General features: G+C 34.7%; 1 protein-coding gene across 1 annotated transcript; it reads left to right on the top strand.

The window, feature by feature from the left end:
* Nucleotides 1-8479: 8479 nt before the first annotated feature.
* On the top strand, nt 8480-11917 carry LOC100444399 (olfactory receptor 52J3). Its single transcript, XM_054526190.1, has 2 exons — nt 8480-9034; nt 11528-11917. Exons 1-2 carry the CDS (start codon nt 8480-8482, stop codon nt 11915-11917), a joined length of 945 nt encoding a protein of 314 aa, XP_054382165.1.
* Nucleotides 11918-16851: the final 4934 nt, after the last annotated feature.

Below are 16851 nucleotides of genomic sequence, written 5' to 3'. Positions count from 1 at the left end.
TGATTTTTGGGTAAATAATGAAATTAAGGCAGAACTCAAGAAGTTCTTTGAAACTAGTGAAAACAAATATACAACATACCAGAATCTCTGGGACACAGCTAAGACAGTGTTAAGGGGGAAATTTATAGCATTAACTGCCCATGTCAAAAAGTTAGAAAGATCTCAAATGAATAACCTAACATCACAACTGAAAGAATTAAAAAACCATGAGCAAACCAACTCCAAATCTAGTGGAAGATAAGAAATAATCAAAATCAGAGCTGAATTGAAGGAAATTGAGACACGATAAACCATTCAAAAGATCAATGAATCCAGGATTTGTCTTTTTGTTTAATTAATAAAATAGGCCACTAGCTAGACTAATGAAGAAAAAGAGAAGACCCAAATAAACACAATGACAAAGGGGATGTTACCACTGACCCCACAGAAATAAAAATAAACCTCAGAAGCTACTATGAACACCTCTATGCACACAACTAGAAAATCTAGAAGAGAAGGATAAATTCCTAGATACCTATACCTTTCCAATACTGAGCCAGGAAGAATTGATTCCTTGAGCAGACCAATAAAGAGCTTGAAAATTGAGTGGGTAAAAAATAGCCTACCAACCCCTTAAAAACCCAGGACCAGATGGAATCACAGCAGAATTCTAAAATATGTACAAAAAAGAGATGGTATCATTCCTATTGAAACTACTCCAAAGAGTTGAAGGAGAGGGACTGCTCCCCAACTCATTCTATGAGGCCAGGACTATCTTGATACCAAAAACTGGTGGAGGTCGGGCTCAGTGGCTCACACCTGTAATTCTAGCAATTTGGAAGCCAAGGCAAGTGGATAACAATGTCAGGAGTTCAAGACCAGCCTGGCCAACATGGTGAAACCCAGTCTCTATTAAAGATACAAAAATTAGCAGGGTGTGGTGGTGCACACCTGTAGTCCCAGCTACTCTGGAGGCTGAGGTGGGAGAATCACTTGAACCCAAGAGGCAGAAGTTGCAGTGAGCCAAGGTGGCACTGCTGCACTCCAGCCTGGGCAACAGAGCAAGACTCTGTCTCAAAAAAAAAATACATAAAATAAATGAATAAATCATGATATGCTCTTTTATTTCTTTCAAAGCTGCCTTGAGTATTCTAGGTCTTTGCATTTCACATCAAGTTATCAAATTCTGTAAGTTCAATCTGTAAGTCAAATTCTATCAGTTCTATAAGTCATATTCTATAGGTTCAATCAAGCTGTCAAATTCTATAAAACTTATCAAGATTTTCATTAGAATTGTTTTGAACTGCTAAATTAATTTGGGAAGATTGACATCTTAACACAGTAATACAATTGATGGACATAGTATATCCATCTATTTATCTACATGTTTTTGGAATTCCCTGTAATGTTCCCATGTTTCCAGGGTCAATATATTGAAAGTATTTGATTAGTTTTTATGTATTTGATTATTATGCTATATAAATTATATTTTATTTTATTTTTAACTCTCATTTTATATTTAGGAAGACATGTACAGGTTTATTATATAGGTAAATTGTATGTCACAGGGCTGCGGTGTACAGATCATTTCACCATTCAGGTAATAACCATAGTACCCAATAGGTAGTTTTTCAATCCTCACCCTCCTTCCTCACTCTACCTTTAAGTAAATTCCAGTGTCTCTTGTTACCTTCTTTGTGTTCATATGCACTCAATGTTTACCTCCAACTTTTAAATGAGAACATTTGTTATTTGGTTTTCTGTTTCTGTGTTAGTTCGCTTAGGATAATGGACTCCGTCTTCATCCATGTTGCTGGAAAGGATTTAATCTCATTCTTTTTTATGGCTGCGTAGTATTCTATAGTGTGTATGTAGCACATTTTCTTTATCCATCTACCACTGATGGGCATTTAGGTTGATTCCATTCTTTGCTATCATGAATACTGCTGCGATGTATACATGTGCATGTGTCTTTATGGTAGAACAATTTATATTCATTTGGGTATATGTTGGGATTCACTCAGGATGGTGGCAGAAATATTAAAGGGAAATATTAGGGAATGTTATAAGGAATAGCCACGAAACTTTTTGAAAGGCCAAAAGGTTACATAGCTCGTAATAATTGAACAGGCTGAAGGCAGCCGGTTCTTACCTTAGAGCATTAGGTCATAGGATAAATACTAGGGACAATAGAGGCTTCCCCAGTTAAGTCTGTTTACCCTACCTCCATTAACTAACCTTTGAGCCAGATGGCCCTCTCGGTGGGAGGTCAGCCAGGGAAACTGCCCCCCTAATGGTATTTACTTTAGACCACTGTACCTGAGCTTTAATCATTCCAAGAACTACTCTCTTAACCATGTTAATTATCCATAAGTGTGTTGACTCAGAGCTTCTGTTGTTAATTTTATATTAAATAAATGTCTGGAGTGCAAGCTTCTCAAGGCCAGCCGCAGTGACAAACCTCTCTTGGTGTGCAGGTGGTCGGAAACTCAGCAGGACTGGCATAACAGATTATCTGTGTGTCAATGTACATTTTATTTATCCATCGTTTGGGTCAGGGTCTGCAGTCAGACCCCTGCAGCTAATGCCCTCTTGTGAGCAGCAATACCTCAGGTATAGACCTAATAATGCAATTACTTGGTAAATTGTATTTTCAAATTAATTTCTACATTGTTTTTAAGAATATTAAAATTCAATGTATTTTTAAATATTACTCAGAATTTTTTAAAAATACACATATTTTGAATATCTTGTATATAAATCATATAATAGAGACACTTTTACTTTATTCTTTCAAATTCTCATCTGTTTTTCTATAATTTTTCTTACTGTATTATACTCTTTTGGGCATCTAGTGCAGTTCTGAATAGAAGTATTTAAAAGACATCTTTGACTTTACGTGACCTTATAGGAGAAATATTGAACATGTTTTTCATTAATATAATGTTAGCTGTATTATTTTTATGTATATCTGTAAAATTAGGGTAGTTACCATCTGTTTCTAGTTTACTCAGAAATATTACAAAATAGTAGTGGTGGAGGGAGTGGAAATGGTTAATGGGTATAAAAATATAGTTAGAATGAATAAGATCTACTATTTCATAGTACAAGATGATTACAGTCAACAATTATTTATTATACACTTAAAAGTAAATAAAAGAATTGGAATGTTTGTAACACAAATAAATGATAAATGCTTGAGGTGATGCATACTCCATTTACCATGATGTGATTATTATGCATTGCATGCCTGTATCCAAATATATATAAAATATACACCTACAATGTACCAAAAAAATTAAAAGTAAAATGTTAGTATAAAAATTGTATTAAAAGAATAAAAATATTTAAATTTTAGATATTAAGGTTATCATTTTTTCTACCTTTGGCAGTGTGAAGAAGTACATCTATAATTTTTTAAAACAAATTATGTACTAGAATAGCCTTCACTTGTTTGCAATGTGTTATTCTCTTGATACATCATTGTATTCTATTTGATAATTTTTAAGGGTATTTGTATCTGTGCTTATAAAACACGTTAGTCTTTAATTACCTTTCCTCAGAATATAATTGACTGGTTTAATTATCACTCATGAAACCAGTTAGGAAATACTCTATACTCTCAAAGACTTTGGACTCTATTTATATTAGCTCCTTTGTAAACGTTGAGACAAAATCACAAATGAAACTCTTTCAGACTGAAGACTTTTTGAGTGACTTTTTAAAAATTATGGATTAAATGTTTAGATGAACAATGATCCAATTTTGTCTTTCTTGTTTAAATTCTGAGGGTATATTTAGAAACAACATGTCATTTAAACTATGATATCTAGTGTAATGCAAAAATATTCTGCATTGTATTCACTGTATGGTTTAAATGTGTTTAAATGTGTGTAAGATCTGTAGTAATGGCTCCCACTTCCATTAGCAGTATAAACTGTGTTTTCTCTCTTTTTTCATGATCAGTTCTGCTAAAAATTTTATGGATTTATTAAACTATTTAAAGAACAAACTCCACATTGTTGATTTTCTCCATTTTATTTAACTTTTATTTTATTGATTTTAAATAAAATGTGGTATATGCATAGAATATTATTTAACCTTAAAAAGGGAAATTCTGCTATTTGCAATAACATGAGGGTATTACACTAAGTGAAATAATCCATTTACAGAAGGACAAATGTGGCATGATTCGACTTTAAATGAAGTTTTTATACTAGTGAAACTCATAGAAGCGAATAAGAAAATAATGGTTTCCAGAAGTTAAGGGGCTGGAGAAAATGGGAAGTTGTTGTTTAGTGAGTACAAAGTTGCAGTTATGATAGATGAATAATTTTAGTGCCTGTAGTAAACAATATAGTAGTGTGAAGTTCAAAATTTGTTGAGGGCAGACCACATGTTAAGTGTTCTCACCACAAAATAAAATAACAACAACAATACCAAAAAAAATAAAAAAATTTAAAAAAGGGATCCAAGTAAGGTCACTTTGTGAGGTAACGAGGGTTTAGGACTTTAACATATACATTTTCAGAGGATACAGTTCAACTGATAATAATGACTAAACCCAAAATATTAATCATGGTTGAGGGCAAAGCACTTTTTAGTCATACAAAGTTTTGAAACTATACTTCCCATTTATCGTACTTTGGGAACTTACTTAAATATTTGTTTCAGAAAAATTGCAAGGCTATCTGTAAAATAGAAAGATAGGAGGTTTGAGGAACAGGGGTTCCAAAACCAAAGAGAAATAAAAGGTATTCTCAGCAAGACACATAAGTGCAACCATTTCAGAGCAGAACTACAGAACTGGTGCCACTGTGAGGGATGTGTCCAAGAAAAGAAATTAAATCTGTGTCTGTTGGGATACTTTATATTATATATTTTTGAAAAGATAATATAGACCTTCAAAGGAAATTTATTAGCTCTCACAGCATTAAAGATGTTGGTTTGATTTTATATAAGAGTTGTTTGTATAACTAAACCAGGTAATAAGGGTCAATTTTGTTTTAATATTTGGTGTTAAAATTCTGTATCTCATCTTGCTCTTAAGGTTAGTTCCCCACTTGTATCCAAGATATTTTAGCAGCTCTCAACTTCAGTTGCCCTCATTCACACAGAGAAAAAAAAATGCACCTTTGAGTAAATGTCTTAAGATTAATTTTGATTAGATGTGAAGACCTCATTGGACCTTAAAGAATATATCATTGTATATATACAGGAATGCAAAAATTGTAAATTTGGAGGAGATAACATTAATGAAATGTTGGTATGGAATAATGGAGAAGACAGACAAGGCCAGATAAAGAATTTTACTGCACATGCTTTTAATTTAATGCTTTATTTGCTTAAGTAGTGCTGTCTTAAGGAGGTTCTCAGAAACCTCAACTGTGTAATAAAGAGAGATAATTTTTCACTCCAGATAACCACATTCTAATAAGAACTACACACACAAACACACACACACACATATATATATATTTGAGTCTAAGATTAGAGAGAACATGTTTCACATCATTAGAGTTAAGAAGAAAAATGGCTACATAATTGGTAGTATAAATTTCCTCAATTTGTCTTGCAATAATCACTTACATGAAGTTTTCCTTTAGAGCTAAAATATAAATTAATAATAAGAATAGTTTAAAAATTACTATAACTGGTGATTTACTGTGTACAAGACAAAGTTCTAAATGCCTCAGAAAAATTTGTATCTCAAATCTACCCAATGAAGGAAATACTATTGTTAGTCCCATTTATAGATAAGGAAATTGAGATGTAGAAATGATACACAAGTCATTCAAAATTTTACTGCTAGTTTGTGACAAAGTCAGTATTTGTACACCAGCAGTCAGACTCCAGGATTGAAATTTTAGGTATTTATTAGTAACAGTTTTAAAAGTTGTATATGTAAAATTTTGGTGGTGTTGGTTTTGAGAATTCATGTATAGAAAACACAATGGACAAAAGATCATGACTTTGTGTTTTTATGCTAATTAGAGAAATTCACGTCAGTTATATTTGGTCTGAAAAAACTATCAGTGAAGAGAAATAGTTTAAGTCAGAAAGCCTACTATGGTAGTTAAAGTGTTGGACATGAATTTAGCCAGTTTATTCTGTATGAAAAAGGCCTACAGAATTGGGCCACACATTCACAATTAGGTAGACATGCAATTATCTGTTGTTACATATATCAAGGATAAATGACAGTGAGAGTGTGCTTTAGTCCCACTTCTTGAAATTGTATTACCTACACTTTAGCTTGCTTCTGCCTTCCTTGAGCTTTTCTGTGTTTCTAGAGCAGCACCCAGGAGTTGGTGAGCAGTCTCTGAGGACTCAATTGCAGAGCTCTGTCTAAAGTGGAGACTAAAATTAGATGTATTCTTATAATATCCCTGAGGTGCTAGAAACCTAATATTAGCACACCTTCCAAGTGCTACTCAGAAAAGGGACTAAGTACTGTGCTGCCCAATGTTATGTGTAGGTGTTGATTCCTATGGAAGAATGAGGTGAATCAGCTGTTGATTTCTGGTGAGCAGGTGTGGCAGTGCATGGAGAGATATATGAGCAGTGAACGCTGAGAACTGGGCCATATGGCTGACCTGCACCAGGCAGGGAAAAAAGTTATATATTGTTTTAATATGTAATGTATAAAGTTATAATATATAAACATATTATGTATGCATTAAATAATAGATGCCTAAAATATGTATAAATTATGTTTTAAATTTTAAAAATTATGTGTGAAATCTCTCATGAATATCCAAGTTAAAATGTCATCCTACCAATTGCATTAGGTTAAATCAGTTTCTATGGTAGCAGGAAGAAATAAGGGTAGTGGAGACCTACTTTTGAGAGTGGGCCCCTAGATTTAATCCTTAAGTCTATAGCCTGGGTGCTGTCATTATCTTTCTGCTGAGCAACTATATTTTAATTGTCCAGAGTATCAATGTTTTTATACAATACAATAAGAGTCAGTGTACTTTGCAGCACTTGCTCTCTCTCTGTTGGAATAATCTCAAAAGGATGTAGAGTTTACTCTTCAATTCTCTGCTGAAACACAGAGCTAGAAATTGATGCTAGTAACTGCTATGCTAGCTGCTGCTATGCTAGCTGCTATGCTATGCTAGCAACTGCTTCATCTGATCTTTCTCTTTCTCTCTCTCTTTCCCCTTTGTTTTTCCCCCAAAAGAAGAAGGACCTTCACCTCAAAAAAGTTATTTTTGACTTGATATATTTACTATATTAAAAATGATAATTAAAAAATGATTAGAAAGTGAAACTATGCCAAAGATGAAAGTAAGGATCTTTTAACTTTATTTTGAATTACAACTGCTGTACCAAGGACCCCAGGGCAAGCCTCCTTAGCTCATTTTGAGTGACTTGGTTTATTTGCAGCATTTTAAAGGTATTACTTAAGTATTTTTCTTCATTCCTTTTAGACTATTGCAAAAGTTGATTGTTTTTCAGTTGACACAATGCTACCCAAGAGAACTACAAAAAAAAAACAAAAAACAAAAAACAAAAACAAACTTCTCTAGCACAAATACCATCTGAGATGGTCTGTGTTGTCTTCTACCCACATATCCAGTGTCTTAAACTGGTAGAAGGAGTGACAAATAAGTATTGGCTCCATAGTAGAGGAAAAATTAACAAAGGTAAAATTAACAGGTGCTCTAAGAATACCTGATGTGGTGTAGATAATAAACAGAGTGTGAAAATGGCATTACACAGCCTTCTTATCCTTTTCCCACCTGAAAATCCTAAGCCTGTAGGTCATAAACAATTGCTATTTCTACTTCTGGCCAGGCATCACAGGAACCAGTACTTTTCTGAGAAATCGATGTTTCTTATAGTCTGCTTCAGTATCTGAGAGGCTGCTAGGCTTGGATCAGAGTTTTTACATATGTATCTCAAGGCCAATCAATAAAAGAATTTAGGTTTTTATTGTGAAAGTGCCTATGTACATGAGGTCTTATGATTTACTTTCTTATGAATCACCTAATGACATTTTGAGGGTCTGTGTGTTGTATTCACATGGCCCCATGTGCTGTCTTGATATTTCCAACGTTACTCAACAAAGGGTGAATTCCCAGAGTAAAATAATGTATTACTTGCTTTCAAAGTGAGTGGAAAGTATTAATTACTAGAAATCCTCAATAAGGTTGTTGCAAACCTCCACATATAGAATTAGAACCCAATCAACAGGCAGAATGAAAATTCTGAATTTCACCATGCCCTGGTCTGTATAAACGGCTAAGGCAATGACTCAGTACAGGAGCTTCTGAACCTGCCTGTTTGTGTAGTAAATGTGAACTCAATTCTGTGCTGAAACACAGAGCTAGAAATTGATGCCAGCAACTGCTGTGCTAGCTGCTGCTATGGTAGCTGCTATGCTATGCTAGCAACTGCTTCATCTGATCTTTCTCTTTCTCTCTCTCTTTCCCCTTTGTTTTTCTCCCAAAAGAAGAAGGAGCTTAACCTCTTCAGAACAATGCAGTGCAGGATGGCATACCATGGCAACAGGAGCACTTTTCACCCAGCCACATTTTTTCTCATTGGAATCCCAGGTCTGGAAGACGTCCATATGTGGATCTCCTTGCCTTTCTGCTCTGTTTACCTTTTGGCTTTGCTGGGAAATGCTACCATTCTGCTAGTCATCAAGGCAGAGCAGACCCTCCGGGAACCCATATTCTACTTTCTGGCCATCCTTTCCACAATTGATTTGGCCCTTTCTACAACCTCTGTGCCTCGCATGCTGGGTATCTTCCGGTTTGATGCTCATGAGATTAACTTTGGAGCTTGTGTGACCCAGATGTTTCTGATCCATGCCTTCACTGGCATGGAGGCTGAGGTACTGGTGGCCATGGCCTTTGACCGTTACGTGGCCATCTGCAATCCACTTCACTACACAAACATCTTGACATCCCGGGTGCTGGTGGGCATCACTATGTGCATTGTAATTCGTCCAGTTCTGTTTACACTCCCAATAATCTATCTCGTCTGCCGTTTACCATTTTGTCAGGCTCATATAATAGCCCATTCCTACTGTGAGCACATGGTCTTTGCAAAATTTTTTTTTTTTTTTTTTTTCTTTTATTATTATTATTATTATCATTATTATACTTTAGGTTTTATGGTACATGTGCGCAATGTGCAGGTAAGTTACATATGTATACATGTGCCATGCTGGTGCGCTGCACCCATTAACTCGTCATCTAGCATTAGGTATATCTCCCATTGCTATCCCTCCCTCCTCCCCCCACACCACAACAGTCCCCGAAGTGTGATGTTCCCCTTCCTGTGTCCATGTGTTCTCACTGTTCAACTCCCACCTATGAGTGAGAATATGCGGTGTTTGGTTTTTTGTTCTTGCGATAGTTTACTGAGAATGATGATTTCCAGTTTCATCCATGTCCCTACAAAGGACGTGAACTCATCATTTTTTATGGCTGCATAGTATTCCATGGTGTATATGTGCCACATTTTCTTAATCCAGTCTATCACTGTTGGACATTTGGGTTGGTTCCAAGTCTTTGCTATTGTGAATAATGCTGCAATAAACATACGTGTGCATGTGTCTTTATAGCAGCATGATTTATAGTCCTTTGGGTATATACCCAGTAATGGGATGGCTGGGTCGAATGGAATTTCTAGTTCTAGATCCCTGAGGAATCGCCACACTGACTTCCACAAGGGTTGAACTAGTTTACAGTCCCACCAACAGTGTAAAAGTGTTCCTATTTCTCCACATCCTCTCCAGCACCTGTTGTTTCCTGACTTTTTAATGATTGCCATTCTAACTGGTGTGAGATGGTATCTCATTGTGGTTTTGATTTGCATTTCTCTGATGGCCAGTGATGGTGAGCATTTTTTCATGTGTTTTTTGGCTGCATAAATGTCTTCTTTTGAGAAGTGTCTGTTCATGTCCTTCGCCCACTTTTTGATGGGGTTGTTTGTTTTTTTCTTGTAAATTTGTTGGAGTTCATTGTAGATTCTGGATATTAGCCCTTTGTCAGATGAGTAGGTTGCGAAAATGTTCTCCCATTTTGTAGGTTGCCTGTTCACTCTGATGGTAGTTTCCTTTGCTGTGCAGAAGCTCTTTAGTTTAATTAGATCCCATTTGTCAATTTTGGCTTTTGTTGCCATTGCTTTTGGTGTTTTAGACATGAAGTCCTTGCCCATGCCTATGTCCTGAATGGTAATGCCTAGGTTTTCTTCTAGGGTTTTTATGGTTTTAGGTCTAACATTTAAGTCTTTAATCCATCTTGAATTGATTTTTGTATAAGATGTAAGGAAGGGATCCAGTTTCAGCTTTCTACATATGGCTAGCCAGTTTTCCCAGCACCATTTATTAAATAGGGAATCCTTTCCCTATTTCTTGTTTTTGTCAGGTTTGTCAAAGATCAGATACTTGTAGATATGTGGCATTATTTCTGACGGCTCTGTTCTGTTCCATTGATCTATCTCTCTGTTTTGGTACCAGTACCATGCTGTTTTGGTTACTGTAGCCTTGTAGTATAGTTTGAAGTCAGGTAGTGTGATGCCTCCAGCTTTGTTCTTTTGGCTTAGGATTGACTTGGCGATGCGGGCTCTTTTTTGGTTCCATATGAACTTTAAAGTAGTTTTTTCCAATTCTGTGAAGAAAGTCATTGGTAGCTTGATGGGGATGGCATTGAATCTGTAAATTACCTTGGGAAGGATGGCCATTTTCATGATATTGATTCTTCCTACCCATGAGCATGGAATGTTCTTCCATTTGTTTGTATCCTCTTTTATTTCCTTGAGCAGTGGTTTGTAGTTCTCCTTGATACCAAAGCCTGGCAGAGACACAACAAAAAAAGAGAATTTTAGACCAATATCCTTGATGAACATTGATGCAAAAATCCTCAATAAGATACTGGCAAACAGAATCCAGCAGCACATCAAAAAGCTTATCCACCATGATCAAGTGGGCTTCATCCCTGGGATGCAAGGCTGGTTCAATATACGCAAATCAATAAATGTAATCCAGCATATAAACAGAACCAAAGACAAAAACCACATGATTATCTCAATAGATGCAGAAAAGGCCTTTGACAAAATTCAACAACCCTTCATGCTAAAAACACTCAATAAATTAGGAATTGATGGGACGTATCTCAAAATAATAAGAGCTATTTATGACAAACCCACAGCCAATATCGTACTGAATGGGCAAAAACTGGAATCATTCCCTTTGAAAACTGGCACAAGACAGGGATGCCCTCTCTCGCCACTTCTATTCAACATAGTGTTGGAAGTTCTGGCCAGGGCAATTAGGCAGGAGAAGGAAATCAAGGGTATTCAATTAGGAAAAGAGGAAGTCAAATTGTCCCTGTTTGCAGATGACATGATAGTATATCTAGAAAACCCCATTGTCTCAGCCCAAAATCTCCTTAAGCTGATAAGCAACTTCAGCAAAGTCTCAGGATACAAAATCAATGTGCAAAAATCACAAGCATTCTTATACATCAATAACAGACAAACAGAGAGCCAAATCATGAGTGAACTCCCATTCACAATTGCTTCAAAGAGAATAAAATACCTAGGAATCCAACTTACAAGGGTCTTTGCAAAATTGTCCTGTGGAAACATCCGTGTCAATGCTATCTATGGGTTCTTTGTGGTCTCCCTCTTTCTCCTGAACCTGGTCCTTATTGTTATCTCATATGTTTACATTCTCTGTGCTATCTTCTGCCTCCCATCACATGATGCTCGGCTAAAAGCCCTAAGCACGTGTGGCTCTCATGTTGGGGTCATCTGTGTTTTCTATATCCCCTCAGTCTTCTCTTTCCTTACTCATCGATTTGGACACAACATTCCACATTACATTCACATTCTTGTTGCTAATCTCTATTTGGTTATCCCACCCTCTCTCAACCCCATCATTTATGGGGTGAGGACTAAATGGATACGAGAGTGAGTGCTCTATGTACTTACCAAAAAATAAGATTCTTACCATGTTCTTTTACTAAGGTAAAAGAACTCCCCTATGATCTCCCCTATGAAGACTGATACGTTCTTGCTTTAAGGAATATCTCCTGATCTTTACCTTATTCCTGCCAACTTCCAGTACAAGTTGGTTTGTTCCTGGATGATGACTAATGGATTTTAACCGTGGCAGAAACCTCCATGGAATCTCAAGTTCAAAGACTGACAAATATTCTGGGAAGGATATCCTGGGAAAGTGCTGTGTTGCCTCGCCTGCATAACTTCATGCAGATCCTTTGTTTGCAACAGGCTGCTTCTTTTATGGGGAAAGAAGATATTATACTGAGTCTTTTATGATCGGTGATTAGAAATATGTGGCACTGGAAATTTAACCCTGTAAACTATGTCATTCATTTTCTTTTCTTCCTTTTTTTCTTTCTTTCTTTTTTCCTTCCTTCCTTCCTTCCTGTATTTGATTACTAATTTAATTTACATTCATATTGTATTTGTTTTATATTTTGAATAATTATAACTGCATGGGATAAATCAAGAAACAAAACTAACACAAACGTCTGCCCTGTGGAGCTTGCCTTCTGCTACATCTGGCCCTGTGGAGCTTGCATTCTGTTATGCTCTTATAAAGCCAAGTCCATGGGTTCAAAAAAATCATTGCCAAATCTGTAGCTTCAAGTGGAATCATCTGCCAAATGTGTAAGTTTCCGTGCAATCATAGCCAAAACAAACATAATTTTAAAACTTTTACTCACTGATACCAACAGTAATTTAGCACTGATGTACTCTTTGCTTTTAGGCTTATAGCATAGTCACAAGTGTAGTTTTTAAAATCTAGTAATGTATAACATTTCTATGTGATATATGCTGGCCTTTGCCTATCACTTTACCGAGCTGTGTTTTTTTCCATCTACATTTGATTCTAAAATACTCTATCCTAAAATTCAAGGTTTCTCATCTTAGGTCTATGATTTATTTCTAGATCCCCTGACTTTAATGTAGAAGCTGCAGATTAACTTATGCATAGCTACTTTTCACATGAGACAGAGGGCTTTCAATTGATTTAAAAATGAAGTGTCTTAAGACCAGCAATAGAGATTTGCATCATCAAACTAGTAACATTGTTTTATATTTTTAATGACTTTAATTACTTTATCTTTTAGACTGTTAAAAAGAAACGAATTCTAAAATATAAAAATGTATTTTTTCCTGCAAACCAAAATTAACAACTTTTAACACTGCACTCATCTCAAAGACAATGCTTAATAAAATATATGCAACATGAAAATTAATATTACCTTTATCACAACTCCAACACAGTTTCCCTCCTAATTTTAGAGGCAATCTGGCATGTGTTTTTCTGATATCACAGCACACATTTTAGTTTTACAACAAATCATAGCATGCCTATTGGATCACTTGTTATTATTTTATACAGATTGAAATACTTTATGTTTTGTTTTGTAACATTGATGTCATTAATGTATTCCTGTGTTTATGGACATTTGAGTTATCATTATTTCAAATTAGAAAATATGGTGCACATCTTTGTGGCATATTTTACATTTGTATAGTAATTCATTGAGGCTTTGTACTTTGAAGTAGAATTATTAAGCAACAGAATTTTAATGAATCAGAACATATTTCTGCTTCTTGATCTTTATTTTTGATTAAGTACTTTCGAATATCAGAATTTGTCGTGCTTTGTTTTTGTTTTTTTGACTGGGTATCACTATGTTGCTTGGGATTGAACTTCTGGGCTCACACAGTCTTCCTACCTCAGCTTCTGTAGTAGTTAGGACTACAGGTACATGCCACCGTACCTGGCTACATTTCACATATTTTGATTTTTTTCTCACTTTTATGTTTTCCATTATTTCATTCAGTTCTTGTTTTCAAAAATCCCATTTCTCACTGATGTTTGACAGGTGCATATGCTATATTTCTTCTTCTACTAAATATTATTAAAATTTTTAACTTTCCTAGTTTCATTTTCTGCTTTCTAATAAAACTAATTTGTCCAGCTGGGGTAACATAGCAAGACCTTGTTTCTGAAAATAAATAAATAAATAAATAAATAAATAAATAAATAAATAAATAAAGCCTGGCATGGTGGCACAAACCTGTAGAGTCCCTCTTTCTAAAAATTAGATATAAAGAAAGTAATTTGTAACTAGCATACTTTGAACAAACAAAAATATTAGTCCCCCTTAGGTTTTCTGTTTTTCGTGTACATTTATTTCTTTCATGTTGTGATTATCTGCAATCCTGTTTCCAGCTTTTTTAAAGAATATTCAATAACCATTTTTATTTGATGATATATATTATTAACAATTTATTTCTACAACAACTTTTCATGAGTATATTCTTGCTTACCAATTCTTAGGAGAAACATCTCTTGCATTTTTGACCCAAGCCATATTACCAGCCACAATATACCCCTGCTTTGGTAATAATTCTAATTTTATGTCTAAGTATGTTCTAATTTGCCCTCATATTTAAATGATAAATCAAAAATTTATAAAATTCTGAATAAAATTCTGTTCTATCATCTTTCCTAATTCATCATTCAGTTGTTTATTTTTGGCATCGATACTCTTAATGAAACATATTATACTGATCATTTTCTCACTGTTTTAAAAGAACTTTTCCCCTCATTCTTTGGAAAGCATGTTTATTTTTCATATTCTAAAATTTTAATACATTGAATCTCAATTTATAATTTTTAGAATCATCTTCAGTATATAATAGGTCCTTACATTCTGAGATTTTATGTCTCTATTACTTCTAGAAACTTTTCAGACTTTGTATCTTTAAATATTTTCTTTTCAATTTTCTTTCCATATTATTTAGTAAGTCTTTTTAAATAAAGATAAAGTAGAAACTCCTTATTTTTCTTCCATGTATTCTAACTTTTTTTCTTTTCTTCTATCACTTGATCTAGTTTACTTTGATCCTGAAATTCATACATAGATTCTTAAAATTAACAATTTTGATTTTCAGTATTTTGTTGTATATGTTATGATTGTTCCACCATCTCTCTCCCTCTTCTCAGGCTTCCTTATTCCCTGGGACACAACAATATCAAAATTTGGCCAATTAATAACCTTACAATGGCCTCTAAGTGTTCAAGGGAAAGGATGAGTCACACATCTATGACTTTAAATTAAAAGCTAGAAATGATTAAGCTTAGTGAGAAAGGCATGTTGAAAGGTGAGGAAGGCTGATAGTGAGGCCTTTTGTGCCAAAAGGTTAGCCAAGTTGTGGATGCAAAGGAAAATACTCTGAAAGAAATTACACGTGCTACTCCAGTGAACATATCAACGATAAAAAGGCAAAACAACTTTATTGATGATATGGAAAAAGTCTTAGTGGTCTGCGCAGAAAATCAAACCAGTCAAAATATTCCTTTAAGTCAAAACCTAATCCAGAGCTAGGGTCTATTTCTGTTTAATTATATCAAGAACGAGAGTAGTGAGGAAGCTGCAGAAGAAAAGTTTGTAGTTAGCAAAGGTTAGTTTATGGAGTTTAAAGACAAAATGCTGTTTCCATAATATAAAAGGGCAAGGTGAAGTGGCAAATGCTGATGTGGAAGCTGTTTGAACTTATCCAGAAGACCAGAAATAAGCCTGTAAAATATGACCATTTGATTTTTAATACAGCTTGATTGAGATAAAATTAATATATCATATATTTTACCTATTTAAATGTACAATTAAGTGAACTTTAGTATATTCAAAGAGTTTCGCTGCTGCACTGCAATTGATACAGAATTTGTTCATGACCTCGAAGTGAAATATCATATCTATTTATCGGTCAATAATGTTTCCAGCTCTAGAAAACCATGAATCCACTTTCTGTGGTCTATTAATTTGCCTCTTCTGAGTATTTCAAGTAAAAAGACTCATGTAAAATGTGTGACTTCTATCACACATCATGCAGTATGTTTTCTATTCCCAATCATATTGTAGCATGCATCAGACCTTTATTCCTTTTTATTGATGCATAATATCTAATTATACAGTTATACTATATTTTATGTATACATTCATCAATTGATGGACATTTATGTTATTTTCAAGGCTTGGCTACTATGAGTAATACTTCTATAGACATTTGTATACAACCTTTCGCATGACATGTGTTTTCAATTCTCCAGGGTATATACACAGAAGTGGAATTGTTAGGTTGTGGAAAATCTGTGTTTAGCAAATTGGGAAATAGAAATTAAAACCACCATGAGATATCACTACCAACCTATCAGAAGGACTAAAATTAAAAAGAATGTGGAACAGCAAATGCTGGCAAAAATGTAGAGAAACTTGATCACTCTTACATTGCCGGTGTGAATGTAAAATTGGGCAGCCCTTCAGGAAAACAGTTTGACAACTTTTCCAAACCAAATGTGCAATTAATATATGAACCAACAATTGTACCCATGGGTATTCATATCAGAGAAATGAAAACTTATGTGCACATGAATTCCTGCACAAAATGCTTACAGTTGCTCTGTTAATAATTGCCAAACAATGGAAACAATCCAGACATCCTTCAGTGAATGAATGTTTAACTGCATCAACACATTATTGATATACACAACTGGGATGAATCCTCGGATAGTTATGCTACGTGAAAAAAGGTTTCATACAGTATGATTCCATTTATGTAACATTATTTAGATTATGAAATTATTGAAAAAAAATCATTGATTTGTGGTTTTCAGGATGTAAGGCCAAGGGAGTGGGTCAGGCATGGTAAGGATGTGACTGTGACTGTAAAAAACAACTTAAGACATCCTTGTGGTGATTGATGTAAATCTTCTGTATCTTCAATGTCCCAATGTTGGTATCATGGCTGTGATGTTGTTTTGCAAGATATAAGTTGGGAGAAAACTAGAAAAAGGCTACATACGGT

This window comes from Pongo abelii, chromosome 9 (genome assembly GCF_028885655.2).
Source record: "Pongo abelii isolate AG06213 chromosome 9, NHGRI_mPonAbe1-v2.0_pri, whole genome shotgun sequence".
Lineage (NCBI taxonomy): Eukaryota > Metazoa > Chordata > Mammalia > Primates > Hominidae > Pongo > Pongo abelii.
Note: the sequence above shows the minus strand (reverse complement) of the source record. Positions and strands in the feature narration are given on the sequence as shown.